Source organism: Copidosoma floridanum, unplaced genomic scaffold, assembly GCF_036245765.1.
Source record: "Copidosoma floridanum isolate Cflo_tuat_1 unplaced genomic scaffold, Cflo_Japanese_pri ptg000028l, whole genome shotgun sequence".
Classification (NCBI taxonomy): domain Eukaryota; kingdom Metazoa; phylum Arthropoda; class Insecta; order Hymenoptera; family Encyrtidae; genus Copidosoma; species Copidosoma floridanum.
Window position 1 is genome coordinate 4216018 of NW_028321905.1, and position 27559 is coordinate 4243576.

A 27559-nucleotide genomic window follows, 5' to 3' on the forward strand; every position below is an offset into this window, starting at 1 on the left:
GCGTAATATTCGATTGAATTTTCGGTAAGGGCTTAGTTTTTATCTGGATTATGGTAAGAGGCAAAGTCTTCGTTTAAATTCTAAAAATAGACCTAGTCTTAATCCAAGATCATCAAAGGACATAGTCTTCGTCTGGAGTAGTGTAAAAGGCATAGTTTTTGTTAAGGCTTAGAAAAAGGGCATAGTCTTTGTCCAGGCTTCGAAGCAGAGCTTAATCTGCGTCCAGGGCGTCGATTTTGTTAAAAAAATTAAAAGTTAATACGTAATAAAAACCACTGACGCTGTATAATTTCTAATAATCGCTATGATGGAAGTATGGTCCATTTATAAGCGTACGGATCAAAACAAAAATATTTGATAAGAACTTGAATAAAGGAGATCCCATCGAAATATAAAGCAAGTCCCAAAAAACTTTAGAATCGCTAATCGCGAAAGCTACCGAACTAATTCTACTGATATTTTGCATACTAATTCTTGAAACTCCCTAGATGGTTTCCGCAAAAATTTTTCTCGAAAAGTGTATAACAGTATCAATAAACAAGCTTAAAATTTTATTTAAAAGTGCTTGCTTTGCGATTTAGTTCAGCAGGATCTGCTAGGTAGCATCATCCACAGTCGTTCAGTGGCAGCTATTAATCAGCTTAAAAATAATTTATTTTATTAAATGCGAAACAGGTTGATTGACAAAGTTCAATATCATGCATGACACAGGACTGACAGATCAATATTACAAACTCGTGTCCATACTTATGAAACTTTTGTTGACAACTTATCATCTTATTCAAATAAGCTAAAAACTCATTCATTTATTGCAAAACCATAGCCTGCTTACTATAAAACTGAAAGAGAATCTTTAGCACCAGGAATTTTTTAATTATGTCAGATTTTTCAGAAAACTTCGCTTTTGTTACTCCAGACACTGTGCAGTCTTTTTATTAGAATAAAAATCAGTATAGTTTAATAACAGTTGTGATATATTACAAAAAATGTGATTCAACTATACAATTCAAAAGTATTGTGAATTATTCAAATAATTTTATTCATGATAGGATAGCCGTTCATTTCATACCAAAAATGTTAGTTGACTATTTAAAGGAAACATTTAAAATGGACAATACAGTTATTCATTTCAGAGATAGAACAGCTCAACACATAAGAAATAATTATAGTTTTATGTATATATTGCATCACTTTAATAACTTTTCTGTTAAAGCAGAGTAACATTTTAATAAAAATGCATTTGTTGGCATAGCAGCTGCAATCAAAAGTAATACTTGCTGAGCTTGTTTAAGAATAGTTTCGAATAAAAGAATTTCAACACCTCAAAGTCTTTGTGAGTGGGCCAAGAAAAACTATAATATTATTGTCTGTTTTTATACTTCAAAAAAAGACTATTCGATTGCTCAAGAGCAATGAAAAGAAACAATTAAATCAGCAGTCACGGTTTCTGGTATGGTATCTCTTTATTGCAAAAATCTGATTGTAGAATCTGAGCAGTTACAATTGAAAGAATTTTCAGCATCAGAATCATTACGAATATTTCCACCAATAAATAAGCTAAGAAAAAAGAAAAGAAAATTATACCCACTGATTCCCAACCAAAGCAAAAAAAGTGGTCAGTAACAATAAACTAAAAACATAAATCATTTATCTATAAGATTATTTGTAAACGCAACTGTAAAAAAAGAGAAATAATGATTTCCATAAGATTAATGAATACTAAACTTTTTTACTGAAAACTATAGTGGGAAAAATATCAAGTGTAACGTTGTATATACATGAAGCGTAGCTGACAGGCGATAAAAGTGATTGACACGAGGTGGAAATTGACTACACGCTATCTTTTTTGTTTCTTTTTTTTTCTTCTTTTTTGTTTAGCATTTGTTTACCTTTTTCTCTTTCAACTGGAATCTCTTAGGGATTATAGTTTAAGACTTGCTTTTTCAAACGGTGCAATTTCATTAAGATAAGAAAAGTATCATTCCATAATAAGGCTTTAAAATATAATCATGATTAACTCTATAAAAAAAAGAAGGTTTTATAGTAAGCCTGATTATACTATTGGAAAGAGCAGATAAAAATCTACTGATTTATGTATTTTAATATTTTTTTAGAGACTTTTTTCTCTGTCAGCGAGATGAACTGAGCATGCTTAACTGAAAAAATGCGCCACGAGTCCAAGTGGCTGGAGTTTAATGTATTTGCTCATATACCTTGATGTGTACCTCAATCAACTTAATGTATGACTATAAGGGAAGGCAGTAACTTCTTTGTTTATTTACGGTTTTTTAATTTTTTTTTTTTTTTTTTTACTTAACGTAGGTAAGCAGTGTTTCCGTTTATGTTATTAATCTGTCTGCTGCGTCAAAAAGTTTGATGTAGTTACATTTTTCTACACTTTTCCTGTTTAATAAGACCTGATGAAGACAGCGTAGCATCTGCTTAAATGTTGCCTACAATTTATGTGATTTTTGTGTATTTTTTCAATTATTTCACTAAATAATAACAAATCACACAAGTCTGATATCCTTGGAGGGTGGAACAAAAATTTCAATTCAAGTAAACTCGTTCAGGATGAATCGCTCTGACTTCCACTAGTACCAAACATTTATCGCTATTTACGGATATCAGAATAATTTCCGCACAAAAAAAAGCTTTTTTTAGTACCAGACAATGGTGTATTACGTCCAAAATACTGCGTAGTTTGAATTCAGTTCTCTTACTTTCTTACATTACCGTATGTAGACTCTTGTATTATTCATTTCTTTAATTTGATGTATCCCTAGTTTATGATCAACCTCTAGCATATAAAGTTTATAAAGTGGTCATTAGTATTCTATGGAAGAACTAAATTAGGAGTTACAAAATTAAAAGAATACTTTACAACAGTTTTTTATTTAAAAAATTACAAAATGCTACTGTATAAACTAGGCTTTTAAATTTAAAAATGATTAGTCATGCATCCAACAAATTTGTAACCTTTCACTTGTTCTTATATTCTATAGTTTACTTCTGCATACAGGATAACCTTTAGCATTTTCAGCAAAGATCCATGGCAAGGCACATTTTCTACAGATATTGGCGTTTACTACTGGTATAAGATTCTGGAATGTTTGTCGTACCAATTATACACTTGTCTGCAAAAAAATTGACAAACAACTTTAGTTATTTTGCAATAAGGTTTATATATAAGATACAATTCATTTTATTTGTAATGCAGAGTTATTGTATATCTTATTATATATACGGAACTGCTTCATTTTTTAAATAAAAGTTTATGTAAATAATCAAATTCAATTTAAATTCATAGTCAATGACAATAACGTAGTTCATTACTAACTCCTAACAATTATTAGATAAAATAAAAAATAAAATTTTGACTCTCTTTGGTTCTTCCCTACTAAATTATTATTACTGAACAAAATATAGTGTTACGAGACTCTAATATCACTCAGATTAATTTGATAGAAAGTATACGAGACACATTAGGCATCAAGAAATGTAGAACCCAATAGAAGGTGGACTATTGTACAGTTATAGGTACGTGTGCCTTCAATTTATGAACTTTCTCACCATTAAATTTTGAAAGAGAACGACGACTTTAAAACGTCATTTATACGACTTATTTTTTTTTACAAAAAGTGAAAAAAGTTTTTGAAATTCCATAACAATGACTTATTCTAATTGATTGAACTTTATTGTCACCCAATCTTTTCTGATTGAGTTACTACAGTTTTTATAAAAACATTCATCCAAAATAAAAGATGCAGGCTTTAAATCTACATTTTTTTAAGCTCACGTATAATTGCCCTAATGAATTTAATCTGTTAACAAAAGCTTATGTCAATCTTTTATTAGAATTAAAAATTTACTAAAAGTGATTGGACGCACATTTAAGTAGTTACGTATAAAAGCACGATATGAGACCGTGTAAAATACCGAATTTCTTGGAGAGTAGTTACAATAATTATACCTACGGTTACGTCAATACCCTTCACGTAAACTTTAACCGAGCTCTGCACCCTTAATTTGAACCTGCAATTTTATTATACCAGCCCAATAAAGTACATTACTTTTAACAACAGACAAGTTAGCTAAATATATTTCTACAGCTCTAATAGTGTAATCGATTTTGAGTGATTTGCTTGTTTTTTTCAAATAAATTTATCGTAGTAAAAGTTAGGGCACAGTTATATACTTTTTATGGTTTTGTGCTGAAATTTATTAAGTAATGGCGTAATAAGCAGAAAATGTTCCGTAGAGTTCTAAATCGGCTTCGAAGCACTAAACTAAAAAATATATTAGCTATTAATATCAAATATATTGGTAAAGTTTTGTATTGAGTTAATCCAGGCAAATAAAAAAAGATAAGACATGACTTTTCATAGTTTTTTATTAATCTACTTTTTTCCAATAACACAACGTAAATGTTATACCAAAATAAAAAACTTGTAGCATAAGAATTTTCATCTGTGTCTTAAAACGCAGTAATAAAAAAAAGTACTCTTAATAGATTGTATAACTATATTTTTGTGAGATCTAACAGTATTTGCAAAAAACATTAAAACTACGAGCCAAAAAATGTTTTATAACTTCACACGTAATGTGTTGATTTACAATGCTTTTTAGTGAGCTGCCTGATTTTAGGGGGAAGGGGGGCGGAATGGTGAGGATGAACTGAATCTGAAGTTTTTTTGGCACTTTTAATAAATGAAAAAAATACGTGGTCGATTCTCTCTAATTTATTTACTGTGTAGCACTGATTTGATAAAAAATTTATTACAGTTTCCTTTTAATGTTGCTTCAATAATCAAATAAGATTTTAGCTTCAAAAACAAATGTGTCAAATTTACTAGAAGTGTAATTTCGTGTTACAGTTCTCAAAATTCAATTTTTCTCTGAATTTTTGGCGATAACTTATTTCACTCATAACAATGACAGTTTTAATTTTCTCGGCAGTTGCACGAGAACAAATAATTACAAAAAATTATTAGACTAGCAGTATAACTATGTTTATTTAGCTTTTAATTTTCACTTAACTGCTCACTTCCGCTTCTTTAACTTACAATTACTAATAATTGTATATGCACTTACTTAAACTTTAACCTAGATGTTATTTCCATTAGGTTAAGGTGAATAACAATCTGGCAGTTTCATTCTTAAAACAGAGATTTTATGAAACTGTGGTTAACTTAATCGTAAAACGACAGAGTCAATTGCTGCGTGAAATGCGAAAGAAAAAGTGGCGATTTCTGGTACGCTGCGGTACACCACTTAACTTGGGAGGTAAGACCTCTTCTAGTTAATCTAACTATTACGTATACTACTACTGCAGCATTATTTATCAGTAAGATTAACAAGAAGAGCCCTTATCTTCCAAGTTCGGTGGTTTATCACGGCGTTTAAGAAATCGCCATTTTCTTTTGTTGTTTCGAGCAGCAATCGACTCTGTCGTTTAACGAATCAGTTAACCATAGTTCTACAAAATCGCTGTTCTAAGAATGAAAGTGCCAGATTGTTCTTAGCCTTAACGTAATTGAAACAATATTGAGGTTAAAGGTTAAATAAGTGCACTTACAATAATTAGTAATTTTAAGTTAAAAATATGGAAGTGAAGAGTCAAATCAGAATTAAAATCTTAATTAAAAATAGTTATACTGCTAGTCTAATAAGTTCACTATTTCCTGTGATTATTTTTTACCGTACAACTGCTAAGAAAATTAGAACAACTGTGATTATTACGAGCGAAATGAGCTATCGCTAAGAATTTAGTATAAAAGTGAATTTAGACAACTACATCAAGAAATCACACTTTTAGTAAATCTTACATGTTTGTTTTTCAAGCAAAAATCTTGTTTAATAATTACAGTAACATTAAAACGAAACTGTAATAAATTTTGTCATTAAGGCAGTGCTTTACATTATATAAATCAGACAAAATTCACTACGTTTTTTTTTCTATTTATTAAAAGTGCCAAAGAATTTAAGACTGAGTTCGTTCTTCTAAGTCCGCCCCCCCACTACAGTCCACTAGAGAGAATTATAATTAAATATAGATATATGAAGCCAGATAAAAGGAAACAATTTCCCCACCATGTGGCGAAAGATTGGTGGACGCCATCTTAGTTGCTATAAGGAAAGAAAAGCATCAAGTCGCGAAGGGACGCTATGCAGCAGCCATTTAAATCGTTGCCGTTCACGCATAAGTGTGACGCAAGCCGAGAAGAAGGAGAGGGCGATTGCATTATGAGCCGAGAAGAAGGAGAGGGCGATTGTGCTATCAGTTATGCCAGCCGAGAAGAACAAGTAGCCAGAAGGAGAGATAGCAGCGATGACGTCAACGACACACTAGAAAACCACTTTTTCTACAATGCTTGCTTTATAGTGCAAGTATTAGTGCTAGTGAAGTGCCTGCTCTCCCAATGTCGTAAAAAGGGAGAACGTCTTGCGCATAACGCGCATCAGTAAGCTTAGACAAACGTCGTTATAAGAACGCTATGCTACACCCGAACAAGCACTCGATAGAATTGAAACGTGCTTCTACTGTTCGACAGACATATTTATTCCAACGAGCACGCATTTTTACGAGGCTACATTTCAACTACAACCACAGTACAATAATACGTGGTGTTTTTTTTGGAAAAGTTTCCGACTAGAATGGACCGTTTTAATTTTATTGCAATTAGTTATATCCTGATTTCTTTTTATTTGATAATCGTCGTTAATTTTGAAAAAGCGCAATGCTCTATCGAAAACACAAACTTTAATTAATAAAGGAAATTTTTACGCAATTTCTATGGGTAAAATTTTCAATACTTACTTCAGAAAACTCTTTTATAAAATTTACACAACAAGAACTTGTTGTGTTTTACAAAAGCTTGTTGTATAGCTATTAAATCTATTTAAAAATTTTTTTGCTTGATAAATTCTTAAGGCCCAAGTAAGTCAAGATTTGACAGAAATGTACTTCGTACAATTTTTTATCGACAAGTGAAACTGTTTTACCATTGAATTTCAACAGTGAATTTTTATCTTCAATTGCCAAAAAATTTGAGATTAGAACTCTGATACGCTGTCAAAGTATACAATGCTTTCAATTTTTTTACATTTAGTTGTTAGTATACTCACAATCTCTCGATTGTAGTATAATAAAATTGATTAAATACCAAGGTAGTAAGCTGAAAGACGATTTTTATCAGTACACTCTAACTTGCAATCGATTAGTAGAGGAGAGAAGTTTCCAAAACAACGAAATAATTTTGGAAGTTTACACTGCGTATGAAAGTAAGCTTTGAAAGTTGTTTGATTTACTGCTGAACTTTTTTTACTTCTGTGAGAACCATTAAATTCACATATTACTAATTCTTTAATTAATTGTTTTAATTATTTCGTTTATTAGAAATTCATTTATAAGTAAAATTTAGAGCTGAGCGCAATTCAGTGAATTATTCAGATATTTAAAATTCTTTCGTTCCACCAAACCAGAGGTAATTATCTCAAACTGAATTGGAATTTTTAATATTACGATCGCGATCCACTGGAGAATTCAACAATTTTTTCTCACCTCCTTCATCTTTTTTGAAGCGAAGCTTCTTAAGGGTATTATGGGGCTGAAAGTGAGCTGGCAAAAAGTGACAGATTTAAAACGACCGACATGCTTCCCCCACTCCGCTCAGTACCACAATAGCGGGACGTGCGTATACATGTACAGGGATATTCTTAAGTACTTGAGGAGCGGGGACCAGCGTGTGAATCAGCTTCCCCTGAGTCAAAATCCGTTTACAGAATAATTTTTTAACAATTATTCATTAAGTAAATGGATTTACAAAAGTGCTCAATTTCAGCGTGTTTAGAACGCAAATTTCAATGGCGCGGGCTGCCATGAAGTGCAGTGTCATGGATCGCAACAACATAGCAACAAACCTCTAGGTCGGTAAACAAAGTCTGAATAGATCCCCTAGCGGGCATGAGATGGCGCTCAAATGTGATTAAAATAGTAAAAACGTGTAGCTATAAAATTATTAGAAAGAGATTAAGGGCTGAGTATCAGAAACGTAAAAACAAATAAATAAGCGTACAAAAAGGTTATTTAGTTAACCAGAGATATTATTATGAGAACATTCTACATACGATGAAATTGACAGTGACGATGAAGATGATGATGATAATGATGAATATAATAAGCATGATAATTAATGTAATAAAAAAAAGAAGATACAATTGTAAACAACATTAATAATAATAATAAAGAAAATGTTTAGCTTGAGCGGTTATCAGGTAAGACTTGGGCCGCACTTGGGTAGTACTTGAGCAGTGGCGCTTGGGCAGCACTTGGACGGCACTTTGGCGGCACTTGAGCAGAATGTGAAAAGCGGCACTTGGGCGGTACTTTGGCAGCACTTGGGCCGTACTTTGGCGGTACTTAAGCGGCACTTGGGCCGTACTTTGGCGGTACTTGGGCCGTACTTTGGCAGAATGTGAAAAGCGGCACTAAGGCGGTACTTGGGCAGAATTTGAGCAGCGGCACTTAGGCGGTACTTGGGCAGCACTTTGGCCGTACTTTGGCGGCACTTGGGCAGAATGTGAAAAGTGGCACTTGGGCGGTACTTGGGCAGTGTGTAAAAGCGGCACTTGGACGGTACTTGGGCAGAATTTAAGCAGCGGCACTTTGGCGGTACTTGGGCGGTACTTGGGCCGTACTTTGGCGGTACTTGGGCACAATGTGAAAAGCGGCACTTGGGCCGTACTTTGGCGGTACTTGAGAAGAATGTAAAAGCGGCACTTGGGCGGCACTTGGGCCGTACTTGGGTGGTACTTGGGCTGTACTTTGGCGGTACTTGGGCAGAATGTAAAAGCGGCACTCATGCGGTACTTGGGCGGCACTTGGGCCGTACTTTGGCGGTACTTGGGCAAAATGTAAAAGCGGCACTTGTGCGGTACTTGGGTAACAACAAGTGCCGCCCAAGTGCCGCTTTCACATTTTGCCCAAGTACCGCCAAAGAACGGCCCAAGTGCCGCCCAAGTACCGCACAAGTGCCGCTTTTACATTCTGCCCAAGTACCGCCAAAGTACGGCCCAAGTGCCGCCCAAGTACCACCCAAGTGCCGCTTTTACATTCTGCTCAAGTACCGCCAAAGTACGGCCCAAGTGCCGCCCGAGTACCGCCCAAGTGCCGCCCAAGTACCGCACAAGTGCCGCTTTTACATTTTGCCCAAGTACCGCCAAAGTACGGCCCTAGTGCCGCCCAAGTACCGCACAAGTGCCGCTTTTACATTCTGCCAAAGTACCGCCAAAGTACGGCCCGAGTGCCGCCCAAGTACCACCCAAGTATGGCCCAAGTGCCGCCCAAGTGCCGCTTTTCACATTGTGCCCAAGTACCGCCAAAGTACGGCCCAAGTGCTGCCAAAGTACCGCCCAAGTGCCGCTTTTACATTCTGCCCAAGTACCGCCAAAGTATGGCCCAAGTGCCGCCCAAGTACCACCCAAGTGCCGCCCAAGTGCCGCTTTTACATTATGCTCAAGTACCGCCAAAGTACGGCCCAAGTGCCGCCCAAGTACCGCCCAAGTGCCGCCCAAGTACCACCCAAGTACGGCCCAAGTACCGCACAAGTGCCGCTTTTACATTCTGCCAAAGTATCGCCAAAGTACGGCCCAAGTGCCGCCCAAGTACCACCCAAGTACGGCCCAAGTGCCGCCCAAGTGCCGCTTTTACATTCTGCTCAAGTACCGCCAAAGTACGGCCAAAGTGCCACCCAAGTACCGCCCAAGTGCCGCTGCTTAAATTCTGCCCAAGTACCGCCCAAGTGCCGCTTTTACATTCTGCCCAAGTACCGCCAAAGTGCGGCCTAAGTGCCACTCAAGTGCCGCTTTTACATTCTGCCCAAGTACCGCCAAAGTACGGCCCAAGTGCCACCCAAGTACCGCCCAAGTGCCGCTGCTTAAATTCTGCCCAAGTACCGCCCAAGTGCCGCTTTTCACATTCTGCCAAAGTACGGCCCAAGTACCGCCAAAGTACGGCCCAAGTGCTGCCAAAGTACCGCCCAAGTGCCGCTTTTCACATTCTGCTCAAGTGCCGCCAAAGTGCCGTCCAAGTGCCGCCCAAGCGCCACTGCTTAAGTACTACCCAAGTGCGGCCCAAGTCTTACCTGATAACCGCTCAAGCTAAACATTTTCTTTATTATTATTATTAATGTTGTTTACAATTGTATCTTCTTTTTTTTATTACATTAATTATCATGTTTATTATCTTCATCATTATCATCATCATCTTCATCGTCACTGTCAATTTCATCGTATGTAGAATGATCTTATAATGATATCTCTGGTTAACTAAATAACCTTTTCGTACGCTTATTTATTTGTTTTTACGTTTCTGATACTCAGCCCTTCATCTCTTTCTAATAATTTTATAGCTACACGTTTTTACTGTTTTAATCACATTTGAGCGCCATCTCCTGCCCGCTAGGGGATCTATTCAGACTTTGTTTACCGACCTAGAGGTTTGTTGCTATTTTGTTGCGATCCATGACACTGCACTTCATGGCAGCCCGCGCCATTGAAATTTGCGTTCTAAACACGCTGAAATTGAGCACTTTTGTAAATCCATTTACTTAATGAATAATTGTTAAAAAATTATTCTGTAAACGGATTTTGACTCAGGGGAAGCTGATCCACACGCTGGTCCCCGCTCCTCAAGTACTTAAGAATATCCCTGTATATAACTGCTGCTGCTGCTGCTGCTGCTGTAGTATTCGGAATTGGTCATACAAGTTGGGAAGTGGTCGAGTTTTGCCGTCTTGAAGGCCTTCTCTGATCACTCACCGACTTTGTATTTGTATTACTACGTCGTAGTGTATACTTATGCGGCTGCATGTTCCATGTACATTGTTTAAATATGTGTGTGTGTGTGTGTGTGTGTAAACAGTGAAGCTCATCAGTTCAGACTTGAAAAGCTGGCGCCCACAAATATTAAATATTATGCGAGTAATTGAGTTTATCGACATTTCTCATCCATTACGAGATTGCCAAAGCAACTCGATTTTAAATATTATCATTTTGCAACCATTCAGGGCTTAAACGATTCCTCCTTACTTGCAGATTTATCCTCTACTTGAATTTCAATCTGCGGATCAATAGTTTGCGAGATAGTTAAAAAATAAAAAGTTGAAAATGGGCGCGGTGCTAAAATATAACAGCCTTTGTTTGAAATGCTTAATTGGGTTGAAATCCAATTCTGCCTGTACGATTCATTTTCTCCTTACTTGCGGATTATGGAGGTGCATAAATTAATGTAATTAAATGTCACAATGTTTGTAAATAATGAATTCAATTATTGAGAGAGAAAATCTAGTAAATTTTATCTGGTGACTTTTGGTCTAGTTCCTTTCCTACGTGGTTCGGGCGCAGGAATCATTATTTTCAAATTGATAAAAAAGATGTTTTTAAATCAGACACACTACAGTAAAAGCAAAATAATTAATTGTTTCCTTCTTTAAAGCAAATTCCAAATTATATTAAACAATGAAAGTAACTTTTATCTAGAGACTGCCAGTTAACGCTTTGACCGGCCATTTAGTTTAAACTGATAGATACTGAATACTATTGTAATTATTTTCAAACCACGAAATAGTAACCTCGTTTATATAGAAACTGTATTGTATAATTGATTAATCGCATTATAATTTTGGAAGCACATTAGGCTACGAAAACTAAAAAAATTTCTGTTAACAACAGCCGATATGAAGGTAGGTCACATTGTCAGAAATGTAGTATGAACATAAATTATGAAATTTTAGAAATGTGGTGTCTAAATAAGTTTCAATTCTTACTATGTAATTACGCATCATAATTTTATTACAAATATAGTGCCTATTTCATTGTAATGAAAAAAATTATATCACTTTCAATTAATTAAATCGCCCGCCAAAGCATTATCTTACCAACAGGCACCCTAACCTTACAATACTTACAATTCAATAGTACACTGTTACGTTAATATACGAGTTACCTTCATTATTTAACACTATGTGGAATCCTCTTTTAAAAAGGAAGCGATTTATTATTGTGCTTTCGTTGTATTGTGTCTACTTTAAAAACATATCAATTTGAAAATAAGTATTCCTGCGCTCGAACCACGCAGGAAAGGAACTAGACCAAAAGTCACCATATAAAAGTTACTAGATTTTTTCACTCAATAATTAAATAACTTATTTATAAACTTTGTAAAATTTAATTACATTAATGTATGCACCTCCTTAATCCACAAGTGAGGAGAAAACGAATCGTACAGACAGAATTGGATTTCAACTCAATTTAGCATTTAAAACAAAGGTTTTTATATTTCAGTGCCTCGCCCATTTTCGACTTATTATTTTGCAAATATCTCGCAAACTATTGATCCGAAAATAAAAATTCAAGTGGAAGATAAATCTGCAAGTAAGAAGTAATCGTTTAAGCCCTGAATGGTTGCAAAATCATAATATTTAATATTAGCAGGCGCTAACTTCACAAGTCTCGCCAATTCTGATTAAGTTGTTATACTAAACTAATACTTTATAGGTATATATTTTTCACTTTTTTTCACAAAACTAGAATTTATGCATCGTGACATTACAAAGGAAAAAAAAAAGTTAAATTGTTAGATACTTGTCCGAGAAATATATGTGTGTAGAAATGTGTGGGTGGGTTAGTGTGTGGGCGTAGGTGCTCGCGTATACTTTGGCATGTACATGTATGTGTGTATCTACAGACATTATTGGTACAATTAATGTCGGATAACGTTTTACTGCCACATGTATGAGGTAGCTTCGCTTCTGTCAGGGGTCTCGAGACCCCTCACGCTTGGTTTTTTTTTCTTTTTGCTAATTTTGATGGATAACACTATAGAAAATTACGTTAAGGCGCAGGAGGCTCTTTATGTGCCTATTTCAAATGCCTTTGCGAACTTTAAAGGTGTCGGTCATAGTAAGATGACGAAGGGTTTAGCGAAAGCTAACTTAGAACGATTAAATGAAAGATAATCAAAAGTTGAAGCAAAATTATTAGAAGATACTCGCTTTGCCTGATTATACCCTTATCGTGACTATGTCGCTTCGGAACTTTACGGAACTATTTGTGATGGTTACTATACTGTTAAAGGTACGTTTATCGACTTCCTCGACCATTTCGATATTTCTGGTAATTTAAATGAAGTTTCACTTAATAAGTCGGGAAGTTACTATCCAGTTGTTAGCTCGTATCTCCAACTTCCTTCCGTTAAAGTCCCTCTCTTTTCTAGTGACTTGCAAGCATCTTCTCTTAAAGAGATCATGATCAAGTATCATCTTTTAAAGATCTTTTCCGTTCGCTCATTCGCCAGCGTTCTGATATTAATTTCATAGTAAAATTTCATCATCTGAGATCCCGCCTCTCAGGAGAAGCGAGTGAGCTTATTAAGAGTCTACCTCTTACTGCCGATAATCATGAGATCACATGGGATACTCTTTGCAAGAATAATGGGAATAAACGATGCTTAGTTTTCAGATACTTTCGAACAATCGTATCCAGTTAACCCATGAGAAATAACACACTTCATGAACTCAAGAGAATCTTGATAAAGACTTTTATTCCCTTGGAATCTTTAGTGGCTATTGAACGTAGTGTTGGTGATGCGGACTTAGTTATCGAGCTGGTAGCTAGTGAATTCGTACAGGAGGCTACAAGAGATTGGCAACATTTCATCGGTTCTAACTCTAGTCCTCCAACACTAAAACAGTTGCAAAATTTCTTCAACAATCAATTTTTGATTCTAGAAGAAATTAATTCTAGCAGCTCCTCTAGTCGTCAGCATCTCAAAACTTCCACTGTTCATGCCTCTAACGAGAAAAGCCCCAGATGTATTATCTGTAAAGAAACAATTCACTGAAGTCGTTCTCTGTGTTTAAATAGGAAGGTGCCGCTGAACGTAAAGAGATCGTTTTGAAAAATCAAATATGTTTGCATTGGTTGGGACTTCATTGCAGCGCCTTCTGTTGGACGCTGTCGGAAGTGGATCTCTAGGCACTCTTTTTTTCATTTTGAAAAACTAACTATGACTTCCACACATCAACTCAACAAAGAGGAAAACGAATCCGAATCAGAGGATTAAACTTCGTCCTAAGTATATCAAACTAATAGCAATTTTAGCCAGAAACTAGGTATTCTCTTGTGTACCGCTCGTGTACGTGTTAAGTGATGTAATAGAAAGAAATTACCAATTCGAGCGTTAATCGATCAAGGGTCTCAGTGCTCGATGATCTCGCCGTCTCTTTGCGATCTCCTCCAGCTTAAACAACATAAGACGCATACTAGATTAATTGGCCATGGATAAGTCATGATAGAAAGACCTCGAGCTTCAGTTATCGTAATAATAAAATCGCACCTTAAGTCAAAGACTTCCTTAAAAGTTGAAGCTTTGATCCTCCCATGAGTGTTCACTTATTATCCACTAAGAAAAATGTCAGCTTCTGTTCTGCCCTCCTTAAAGGATTTGCGTTTGACTGATCTTTAATTTATACTTGTAGATCGAATTGATATGATTCTGGGAGCTGCAATTCACGCTGAGATCATTAAGGGTACGGTGAAAAGAAGTTTGTCCCAAGAATCTATAGCTACCGCTTCTAAGTTAGGATAGTTATCTCACCTGCTGTCAGGGATCATTAGGGGTTGCTTCCTGATCACGGCGTTATTCGAAAATCTAGTACTATTACTAAATTACGCCTTATTTTTAACGGATCCTTTAAGTCTTAGAAATTCATATCTTGAAATGACATTTTTAACTCATATCCAAATCTGCTGCCTTGTTTGTTTGATCTGCTTATAAAATGGCGAAACTATAATATAGCGTTTACAGCTGATCTCAAAAAGATGTTCCGACAAATCTTGAACAAGGATTTAGATCAGATTTACCAGACCATCTGCTGGCTTTTTTACCCTGTAGAACCCACCAAAATTTACAAACTGACTTTGACCATTACCTACGGATTAGCTTGTTCTCCCTTTTTAGCTGTTTGTGTGCTAAAACAATTAGCTTTTGAAGGAGCTAACGATTTTTCCAGAGGTGCTTAAGTTCTCGGTCACGACATGTATATGGATAATGTCCTGTTAGGAGCTTATTCATAGAAGGAAGCTTCGGTTAAAGTAGTGTCTAAAAGTATCTTAATCTCAGACAATAAAGATTCTATCTCAGTATTACGTCTTGCTTGGCAGCCGGAATCTGATATTTTTCGTTACAAGGTAGAAGTTAAAGAATTTTCTACAGTATCGTTTAAATGTTTACTGCTGTCTCGAATCCCTAAACTGTTCAACCCCCTCGGCTGGCTGTCCCCGTTGATTATAACTGTCAAGATGATGATTCAGATCTTGTGGATATTAAAGCTCAATTGGGACGATTCCCTTCCTGATTTTCATACAGAACCCTAGTTACACTGGTAAAAGGGACTTCCCCAAAAAACCCTTCTCAAAATTCAATGGTGAAATGACTTAACTCCCGGCCAAGAGCGTTTAGAGATTCATGGTTATTCAGATGCGTCTAAGTTAGCTTACGCCGTTGTACTGTATTTGCGTATATTCAAATTTTACGAACTAACTCAAAATTATTTATGGAAAAAGAAAAGAGCTTACCATTAAATAGAAAATTATAAAAGCTCACTTCCTCTATTGATTTAGGTTTAACTAGAGTAGGCGGAAGATAACAAGAGTCACAACTTAATCATTGCATTCGATACCCAATGATCTTGTTCCCCGACAAGCTTCTGACGTCTATGATCATTCGAAACGTGCATCTTATCTGCATGTAGGTCCTCGTTTAACCTTAGGGAATCTTCGCAAAGAGTTTAGGATTGTGGGTGATTTTCAGACTGTTAATAAAATTACTTCTCGCTGCTCAACGTGTAGGAGATATGCTGGTCGTACTCAGAATCAATTGATGAACCCCCTTCCCGTTCCTCGAGTTGTGCCTTTGCCTGTATTTGCCAAAACGGGTAATAATTATGCAGGACTTGTCAAAGTTCATTTGACTAAAACTCGAGGTCGAATCACTACTAAAGGTTGGATAGCTATCTTCGTTTGCATGAGTACTCGTGCACTTTATCTAGAGATCGTAGAAGATTACTGTTCCGAATTCTTCATAGCAGCTTTCATTAGGTTTATTTCCCGTTGAGGTGCCTGCATAAAATTATATAGTGATCAAAGTACACATTTTATCGGAGCTGATAAAGAGTAAGGTCTAATGCTCGATAAGTTTAGTAAAGCTTACCCTAAAAAACAATTAACTTTGATGCGCACTACTTGGAAGTTTAATTCTCCAGATGCCCTCCATTTTGGAGGCCTTTGAGAGACTACGGTAAAATCTGCTTACTCCACGTTGCTTTGCAAAATTGAAGCCTTGCCAAACTCTCAACCTTTTGTCCCATTGACCAGTGATCCTAAAAGTTAAATCACGATCTCGCCAGGCTATCTTTTGAACCTGAAAGAGCCCTTTAATATTCCCAAAGCTTCCTTGTACGACGCACAAATATCCTCTTCGGCATTGGCAATTTATTTCTCAGCTTGCTCAACAATTTTGAAAGTAATGGTTGCTGAGAACCTTCCCAATTGAAAATGTCTAATAACAACTGATAAAATTTTGTTTCGTCTGTTTATATTCGGTTTTTGCACTAGGAAAATCACATAAAAAATAATAACGTTTAAAAGTTAATTTTTCTCATATCTATTTTTTTACCAGCACAAGATCGAACATAAGTAAATTGACAAATTAAGTACTACCATCTTGTGTGGTTTTCCTAGTGCAAAAACCAAATAGAAACAAACGAAACAAAATTTTATCAGTTGTTGTTAGACATTTTCAATTGGGTTACCTCCTCACAGTCCAGAGAAAAATGTACACAACCATCTCGCTCCTTTTTTTCCGGAGACATAGTTTTGATCGAGCCCGAAAACACTCCTCCTGGTAAATGGCCTTTGGGCCAAGTCGTAAAAGTGTTTGCCAGAAATGACGACCTTGTTTGAGTAGTTTCTATGAAAACCATCAACTCTATTCTAATCCGCCCCATCCACCGCTTGATCCTTCTAGTGAAACGTGATTAATTTTTTTTGTCGGCTTTTTCGTTAAAAGTACTCACAAGCTAAGGGGATATGAGTTTGTGTATGAGTTCGGTGAGCGAGAGAAAAAAAGCAAGAAGAGGATCGTGTCGATTGCGTCATCGACTTATATGGCCGTCAAGCAGAGCGTATAGAGATGTAGCGAGAAAGTCGTTTGCTGTGCGTCCCCAGTGTGCAACCGGCTATACGCCAACTCGGTTGAGTTGACCGAGGTTTTGCGTACCGACAAGGCCTGAGCACCCTTTTTCACTTGCGTAACGTACCGCGACTTGGTATTACAGAGAAGTGGTTCTTTGGTTTTTTTTTGATTTTAGCGCATTTAGGAGGAGATACTGTTCGCTTCGTCATAGTTAGATTTACTAGAAGAGGCCTTACCTCCTAAGTTCAGTGGTTTAACATGGCGTACAAGAAACCACCTTTTTTTCTTCTGTCGTTTCGCGCAGCAATCGACTCTGTCATTACACGATTAAATTGACCACAGTTCCATAAAATCGCTATTTTAAGAATGAAAGTGCTAGATTGTTATTTGTCTTAACCAAATTAAAATAATATCGAGGTTAAAGGTTAAATAAGGGCACATACGCTTATTAGTAATTTTAAGTTAAAGAAACGAAAGTGAATGGGGAAATTGTGAAAGTGAAGTGAAAATTAAAAGCTGAATAAAAATAGTTGTACTGCTAGTCTAATAAGTTTATTATTTCTTGTTACTACTTGTTCTCGTGCAACTGCCGAATAAATCAGAACAACTGTGATTATTACGATTGAAATGTGTTATCACCGAAAATTCAGTGTAAAAGTGAGTTTAGAGAACTGTCACAAGAAGCCACACTAGGAATCTTACATACTTGTTGTTTAAGCAAAAATGTTATTTGACAATCTAAGTAACATTAAAAGGAAATTGTAACAAATTTTATTGTTAAGTCAGTTCCTTACATTAAATAAATAAGACAAAATCGACTACCTTTTTTTTCACTTATTGTAAGTGCTAAAACAATTTCACATTAAGTTCGTTCTCACAAGATAACCCCCCCTCCCTAAATCAGACAGCCCTCTAGAAAGCATTATAATGAAACATGATGAATTGTAAAATACGTCAATGAGCAAACAGAAGTCTTAAACCTAGGCATTTGAATATCAAGTCTATAGCAGATGTACTGTATTTTTTAAGGAAGAAATGAGACCGGGTACGAGTTTAGGGAAATGGGAATAAAAAAAGAATGAATCAAATAAATTAAAAATAAATTAAATAAATCGGAGATGTCACGTGCAAAGCAACTATTCTTACCAAGAAACAAAGGCGATCTGCTTCCCTTACTGTGTTGTGGCTTCCTCGCGCTTTGCCTTGGTAGATGTTCTTCCTTTCAAGAAGCGATTGGTCGGCATTAACGTGAACCAATTTAAAATTCTATAATTTGGAACATATCCTTTAGAAAAAAAAGAGTGCTGGTATTTTTTTACTCATTTATAAAAAAAAGTTGATTTCTTTGTTATCTAATTACATTTATATCGTACCAGATTTCAAGGAAACTTTTTATACCCTTTCATTTTATTGAAATGATATATAATCAGAAAATTTTTTTTACTGTAAGACACAAGATAGATGTTATTGTTCTTCAGCTTCAAAGCTTTAGCTTCAAAATTCATCAGTCGTTGAGCTATGGTAGTTGTAGTACAGGTTCCCCCTCCTTGCCGCCAACCCATAGCAATAATATTCTAGCTGCTCTGATCTACAACGACTATGCTTTAAGACATGACCTTATATTACATAAAAAATGTCAAGCTTCAAAAAATGCTTCGCCTCTCTGTCCTTTCCATGCATCAATCTTCTACCATTAGATGATGATTCTACTATTCTTAATATTTCTTTATTTTTACTTCACTAAACAATGAAAAAAATTATGTAGTTTTCTGTTAAGTATATGAAAGAATTACTATCAAAGTGCTTATAACACTGCATACTATATAAAGTGACTATAGATTAAATTTTATTTATTATGTATTGGTGTGAAACTAATTACAGAGTAAGGTTATTTGTTACAGTTATGATAATAAGTGAACTTCGAATTATTAATTTTTAACAAATTATATTCCCATTAGTCACAGAACAGTATTAGCATTACAACAGTGTAAAACATCTTGTAAGTTTCAATACAGGTATACTGTATAATTTAATAACAACATAGCAATGCGATAATTGTATTTTAATGAGCAAATCAATACTTTTTCGTTTGTTTGTACACGTGTTAGTCATAAGTGCTAATTTTATCTGCTAGAGGGCAAACTATGGCCTAACGCATCCACCAATTACTGCGCACCTCGCTCTCATTCTCACTTGACACGTTTTGTGCCTTGCCGTCGTGCGCTAGTCCGCAAAGATCGCTCCTCCAGTGGAACTTTTTTAAAAGTTTTCTGGTTTAATTATAATTACTATTTAAGCACTATTTTCACAAAGTTATTGCGTTACTCACGCCATTTTTATTTTTAATCAATTAAAGTTAGCAACGGTTTTGAATTATTTTTTATACAATAACTAATAGCCAGCATTATTCATATACTTGTTTGGCGTGATGGGCGTTATTTATTACTTCTTTTGATATCACAAAAGTCACTTATTATTTAATTTGGTGATAACAATCAGTTGTGTGAAGTATTGTGGTAAATCCGCTTTGTTTCTGGCACTGTTGAATATACACATCTTTTGTTAAAGTTCGACGAAATTGTTGTAAAATTGCGTACTGGCGTGCTAGACGTCTTTCTTTATTACAACACATGTATTGCTGTAGGTAAGTACCCAGCAAGAAGTTCTGCGTTTTTCCTCAAATTACAGTATATTTTACTAAGAAGCTGTGAGCGTATCATTCGCCATACCTTCATTTACTTGCTGCTAGTATGTTTCCAGCCGTTTTTGGTGCTTACTACGAGATGACAGACTTTTTTTTTCTTTCATGCATATCTGCGTACACGTAGCACATGGCATGCATCAAGCCGGCCATTGGTGCCCTTATACACTTTATAGTATGCACTGCTCTCTTAAATTATCTTCTCTATTACAGTTGCCAAAATTTCTGCTATCATCTGCTTACTTGCAGCTACTATAGGCTACCATTGCCTTTTTCCTTTTTTGCTATTGCTGCAGGCCATCATTGCCCCGATTGTTGATCTACTGTAGGGGTCCTGGTTCTGGTAGGTCATGGTCACCGTTGAGGTTCAACCAACACTTAGCACTTAAAGTCTGCTGGTCTTTCATCGCCTGTGACGTCTGCTGCTGCTGTTGATTCACTGCGTTTCTTAGTTAACGATTATTAAAAAAACTTTGTTGCTTAAATACTGATCAGTATCAAATTTATAGGAAATTATAGTTTTTACTAACTATACAATTTAACCTACTGATCAATGTTAAAATTTTTTAATAAGCTTGAGCATTAACGTTAAATTTAAAACCTTTGATATTAGGATTATTTGATTTAAGAGAATTTTTTTATCTTCAAACAAGAAATTTATCCAAACAATTTTCACTCTTGATAGACCTAAATAGTCATTACTATGTGTGGTTATTATTTGCTCACTATAAAAGCGTATTTCTTAATGCAGCTTAGTCTTTTTACTTAATTAAGAAATGCTTTTATTAGTTAAAAAAAGTTTAGCATTACCAAAATGACCAGGAGTTAAGCTGTGTCTTGGCTGTAGCAGGTTGAAGATTCATTCAAGAAGTTTACAGCAATGAATGCTTTGATTTTCTTATTAGAATCTTATATTCGTCATAATTATTTGATCGTTGTGAACTTTAAAGATCATCTGTTTTCTTTTTCCATTAATAATCCAGGTCCAGCTGTTACACTTTAAAGTCCTGCTTGAACATTAAACAACTTCCTAGGTTAATCTTCGTTGTCACCCATTGATCTTCCTGTCTCTAATGGTAGCCTTGAGTATTGGAAAAAGTTTGAAAATGCGCTTAAAGCCCTAGTTCATAGAAAGCAGGATATCTCAGAAATAATTAAATGTCAGCATCTACGTACTCACATTAGCGATGATGTGTCAGACCTAATTGAAAACTGACAAAGAAAAATTATTCACAGGCCTGGAAAACTCCACTTGTCCTCTACGACATCCAACGTTAACTAGGGTTGTCTTACATCAGCGCTTTCATAGGTGCTTGACCCATGAAAACTGTTTCATGTACTTAAATGAAGGGCACATGCCAAGAAATGCTCGGTCCTTTTGATTGTCAAATAGCTATAGGTGACATTGATATGTTCATTGCTCTAGTTACTACATACTTATTTTAATTTCTATACAATTAAAGATTAGCAGAAATAGTCAGAAAATAATGACAATGTGCTTACCTTTAACCAATTACGTAACTTTATAATAGTACAAATTATAACATTATAAGTCTTCATGAGGAACCCTACAATTGCTGCATCAATGCAATAATTTTGACTAAAAAATATGAAATGAAAAAAAAATCTTTGTTAATACTGAAAAGATTTTTCTAAATTGTTTTGTCAAGCATAGCTCAAATAAATCTTCTTGAAAATATATTTTTTCTATATGTCATAAAAAGTTTAACACATTGATGCACAGATATGCGTCTGATTTTAATGCAACGATAACTAAGGAAACTAAGTAAAAACATCAAGAACCCTGATGCTAAGAATAGTTTGTTTCTCAATGTTAGTATTGAGATTCCACGTATACCTAATGCTGGATTTTTAATTATCTTATGTTTCTAATTTCTACTTTCCTTTTTTTCTGTAATTACCTTCTTTTTCCCCAAGTATACGAGCCTTTCGTGCGGGCCTTTTACAAAGTTGCCCTCAAACGACTCAGTCATCAATCTCACTGGGTACTATATAAAGGACACAGTGATTATCTGAAGCACACCCCAGCTATTATCAAATTTCTCATAATTTTAATTTTTCTAGAGTACCTAGAGTTTTCTTGCAACTGCTGCAGTCCATGTTGTTAATTTTAGCAGCCCGAGTCTCAAGGTAAGAGCATTTATTGATCAATGCTCGTAATCTTTGCTTATTTTAAAGTCTCCTTGTAAGCTATTGAATTTTACTAGTCACAGTACTAACATCTCATTGTCTGGTATTAGTAATATAATCATCAACATAAGACAATCAGTTTAATTTGCGATTCAACCTCACTTTAAGTTGTATTTTGGAGGTTCAAGTTTTAGTAGAGCCTTTTATACACCCGCGTGTGTGTGTGTGTGTGTGTGTGTTTAGAAAAGGAGACTTATGCGGACAATCATATGCATGAGGGGGGATATTTATGCAGCCAAATTAGAATTTATGCGGACGTCCGCATAATTCTACCGTGTTATTACCATATGTCTTTAAAGCACGTAGAGTCTGCATAAGTCACCTTTTTTAAACACACACACACACACACATACACATATTGTATTTTTGTGTGAATCTTTAACGAAAATGCATGCTGATGATTCGTTAAATAGTTTAATATTAAGAAGATTTTAACGTGATAGCTTATCACCACAGCAGAGATACCACAAGTATTTAATCCCTGTGTATGGAGCAGCGGCTCTCCGATGTACTCTGCATACTCTGTCCGTGTGACCACGCACTAGGAATAAGATCTGTCAAGCCCATGAGCTCGTTATACACACACACACATGTGTGAAGATACATACATACACACATACACATCTAACACTTAGATTGTTTTATTTTATGCTTCATTCTATAGTGGATGCAGTGCCATATAGAATGCTCCATCTCACTATAGATTAGACTAGGTACGAGCAAAATCAGAAGTTTTTAGTAGACGATATCCGTGAGAATCTTGTACATCTAATGGTAATCGATTCGTTCCGCAAACTTATGTTAATGCATCTTAATTTGCGTTGTCTCAGCTACCTCAGCCATGCGATTGGTTTGGAAAAAATTAAGATACTGCACTTTAAAAACGTCGCGTCACCTTATACACACGAGAGTCTGGCAAGCCCAATATTAGCGTTTGGCTGCGTATGTGAAAACACATGGGTCCGCAAGTTACGCGGATCGTTTGGTAAATCGGTATCGCTTACCATGCGTTGTACACTGTACGCGTGTGTTTATATATATATATATATATATATATATATATATTTATTTATTTATTTATCGTACACAGGTGCAGAAGTACGTACCTGCAGTATAGCTTTCTCTGTATGAATATCATACCCACACTGTTTACACTCGTCGATTAACGCCTCACATCACAATATGTGGTAACATGTACTATAGATTTAATTTATACGATAATCCAATGAATTATTTACTCTTTGATACAACAAACGATTATGTATACATTTGCGTGAAAAAACAACTCCACCGGTATGTAGTATACCAATACAAGCCGTAAACTTCAATCGCAGCGTGAAAAAAAACAAAAACAAAAAAAAACAAAAAAAAAATTGGCAGTCGAAGAGAGAACAATGCCGGCGCCTCGCAAGATCGGCTCATAAAAATAACACTTTTTTCCTACCGCTTCGTGGACAGGTATATATTATAGTACAGCAAAGACTCGGCCCAACAATAAAACGAGAGACTCATCCATCCGATCAATAAGGACGTGCTCGAGCTTCCGCGCTTCTATATTATTAATGTGTGTGAGTGCATATACAGCATGATTTGTAACGGTGGCATTTCCCGAGAACAGCGTGTAGAGCGATTTTTTCTGACGCGAACCCCGTTGGAATTAATTTTTTAGGGCAAATAGCTTTTAAATGGGAGCCGATTGAAAATACGTTCCAAACTACCCCTAAATGGGGTTGGAAAGCTATAGCGCGCCCGCATGAACTCGCGACGTTGCCATATTGTTATTGGAGCTTAGTCGGTAAGCAGTGAGAACTATATCCATGTGCGCACGCAAGAGCGTCAGCTACTGCTGGTAACTTGAAGGTTGGATATAAAAATTTTTATACCTTAAGGTAAATATTGTCTGCTCCTTATGTTGTCAGTTGTTTATCCATCACGCGCTTACTGTCTTTCTCACTCTCATGTAGGACAAAAACATCTTTAAATTTTTATACTTAAGTAATGTTACCTCGAATGAAAGTAAAATACCATATCAGTAGGAATTTTTTCCCTCTACACGACAGTATTTTTGCAAAAATAGTCAACCTCTCGGTCAAAAATATTGTTGTTAGGTATGTCTTGCTTACGTTCCCGGGTATGTCATCTGTACACGATTTAGAACGAGTCCATTCATAAATTGCAATAATCAAGTACCCGGGAAGTGCCCGGGAAGTACCCGCCAAGTGCCCGGGAAGTACCCGAGGAAGTGCCCGGGGTGTACCCGAGGAAGTGCTCGGGAAGTACCCGCCAAGTACCTGGGAAGTACCCGCCAAGTATCCGGGAAGTGCTCGCCAAGTATCCGGGAAGTGCCCGGGAAGTACCCGCCAAGTGCCCGGGAAGTACCCGAGGAAGTACCCGGGAAGTACCCGGGAAGTACCCGCCAAGTGCCCGGGAAGGAGCCGCCAAGTGCCCGGGAAGTACCTGGGAAGTACCCACCAAGTGCCCCGGAAGTCCCCGCCAAGTACAATACAATCGGGTACTTCCTTGGGTACTTCCCGGGCACTTGGCGGGTACTTCCCGGGCACTTGGCGGGTACTTCCCGGGCACTTGGCGGGTACTTCCCGGGTACTTGGCGGGTACTTCCCGGGCACTTCCTCGGGTACTTCCCGGGCACTTGGCGGGTACTTCCCGGGCACTTCCCGGATACTTGGCGAGCACTTCCCGGATACTTGGCGGGTACTTCCCAGGTACTTGGCGGGTACTTCCCGAGCACTTCCTCGGGTACACCCCGGGCACTTCCTGGGTACTTCCCGGGCACTTGGCGGGTACTTCCCGGGCACTTCCCGGGTACTTCCTCGGGTACTTCCCGGGCACTTGGCGGGTACTTCCCGGGCACTTCCCGGATACTTGGCGAGCACTTCCCAGATACTTGGCGGGTACTTCCCAGGTACTTGGCGGGTACTTCCCGAGCACTTCCTCGGGTACACCCCGGGCACTTCCTGGGTACTTCCCGGGCACTTGGCGGGTACTTCCCGGGCACTTCCCGGGTACTTGATTATTGCAATTTATGAATGGACTCGTTCTAAATCGTGTACAGATGACATACCCGGGAACGTAAGCAAGACATACCTAACAACAATATTTTTGACCGAGAGGTCGACTATTTTTGCAAAAATACTGTCGTGTAGAGGGAAAAAATCCCTACTGATATGGTATTTTACTTTCATTCGAGGTAACATTACTTAAGTATAAAAATTTAAAGATGTTTTTGTCCTACATGAGAGTGAGAAAGACAGTAAGCGCGTGATGGATAAACAACTGACAACATAAGGAGCAGACAATATTTACCTTAAGGTATAAAAATTTTTATATCCAACCTTCAAGTTACCAGCAGTAGCTGACGCTCTTGCGTGCGCACATGGATATAGTTCTCACTGCTTACCGACTAAGCTCCAATAACAATGTGGCAACGTCGCGAGTTTATGCGGGCGCGCTATAGCTTTCCAACCCCATTTAGGGGTAGTTTGGAACGTATTTTCAATCGGCTCCCATTTAAAAGCTATTTGCCCTAAAAAATTAATTCCAACGGGGTTCGCGTCAGAAAAAATCGCTCTACACGCGGTTCTCGGGAAATGCCACCGTTACATATCATGCTGTATATATATATATCGTACGCTCACCTGCGTTTATATATTTTTGTACACGTATATTTATTTACGTCGTACACACCCGGAAGTTTCCTCCTCGGTACTACACATCTTCCGGCTTCCTCGATCCTTATTTCGTTCTCTCTCTCTCTCTCTCTCTCTCTCTCTCTCTCTCTCTATATATATATATATATATATATATATATATATATATATATATATATACACACACTTGCAAGTACAGTACCGCGTGGATTGCACTGCGCGTAGTACACACGTGTGCGGGGGGGCGTACGAATTGCACGCACGTGCGCCTGGTACGGTATAAGATACAGGTGCGTCGAGATTTTTTTTCTCTCTCTCTCTCTTTGGGCACTATAGACCATATAACTTGTGTGTGCGCACGAGATCGGTGTTCGCGATATCCGAACGATAGAGAGATGAGAGCGAGAGTGGAAGAGGCCCGGGGGTGGTGTGTAATTTGCGCGGACGGCACGCGCGCGCGAGCCTTATATCTCCTCGCCGATTTTCGATTTAAGACTGGTTTGATTGGATGGGCGCGGGGATATATGGCTCCGTACGTTTTACCCTTTTTTTTTTTTTTCTTCCGGGAAGTGAGACCTTGGGTGCGATGGATTTTGTATCTTTTCATCCAACTTCAAGAGTAATTAGCGTGTTTTCTCTTATCATGATTATTGTATACGCGTGTACATACACATATATATATATATGTACACATATGTATAGTCGCTCGAGCCACCTCGTAAACACCCTCGTCGAGACAGAATTTGGTTTCGCACCGTTCAAAGTTATACGAAATCGACAATATTCACGCTCAATAGTTCAACGCCGGTAAATTCGGTGAATTTGTAACGCTGACAGTAAACGAGACACAATGCAATATATATTGTAATGAAACTTTCCCGCAGCAGAGTATGTGTATAAGATATACCTCCATTGTCCGACGAGATCCCCGCAGGGGACGGCTCGCGGAGATCGAGCGCCCAGATTATTCATAATCGATCGTACAAACATCTGTACACATTGTATCCTTAAATGTGTGTATATATATATAAATATATATGCTCGTATGCTTTGCGTGCATCACTGTTAACCGGTTTGAAGGTACACGTATATCGATGATAACCCGATTGATTCGTCACTGAAAATGTGAAAATCACACTCTATTTTGCACTACCAGGTATGATTTTTTCTTTTCGGTACAATTTACCTTGACAATAACCATTTCGACGTACAGATTTCGTCCTGCACAGCTTATACGCATGAAAAAAAAAAAAAAAAAAACTCCAACTCTTGGGAGAAAACGAAAACAATCGAGTCCCATGGCGAACCTTTGCCGGAGCATCGTATAGGAGGACACTCGTGACCTTGCACTCCACGCCAAGTGAGCGCTTGAAAAACGAAAGTCCTCCCGCTCACGTATACACCTCTGCGGCGAAATTTCGTGCGTAAGTATATGATGTTCCAGCTCGCACCCATCGGGCGGCACGCTGTTATCCCTCATTACGCAAGAGGGCCAGGAGTCTGCGGGTTCGTCTCCTGAGTAAAATTTGCGGTTGGGACTCCCGTTGTTGCTGTTTTTTTTTTTTTTTTTTTCTATGTTTGTCACGGAAGTGGCCCCCTTTCGGGAATCACCTTGCCGCTGCTCTTTTCGTATACACTTCCCAACCGGTATAACGATTTCGTATTCGCCGCGAGCTCGTCTGCGCGCAACACTTGCGATATATATACGGCCGTGAGTCAACG

General features: G+C 37.2%; 1 protein-coding gene across 2 annotated transcripts in view; it reads right to left on the reverse strand.

Annotated features, from left to right (window-relative positions):
- Positions 1-2921: 2921 nt before the first annotated feature.
- LOC106637917 (kinesin-like protein 64D) overlaps positions 2922-27559 on the reverse strand; it is a 461671-nt gene continuing 437033 nt past the window's right edge. For both annotated transcript variants that reach the window (XM_014350896.2, XM_089595799.1), the window contains exon 8: positions 2922-3137. In XM_014350896.2, the coding sequence (XP_014206382.2) occupies positions 3126-3137 (12 nt within the window). In that variant the 3' untranslated portion in view covers positions 2922-3125. The remainder of the gene's footprint in view (positions 3138-27559) is intronic.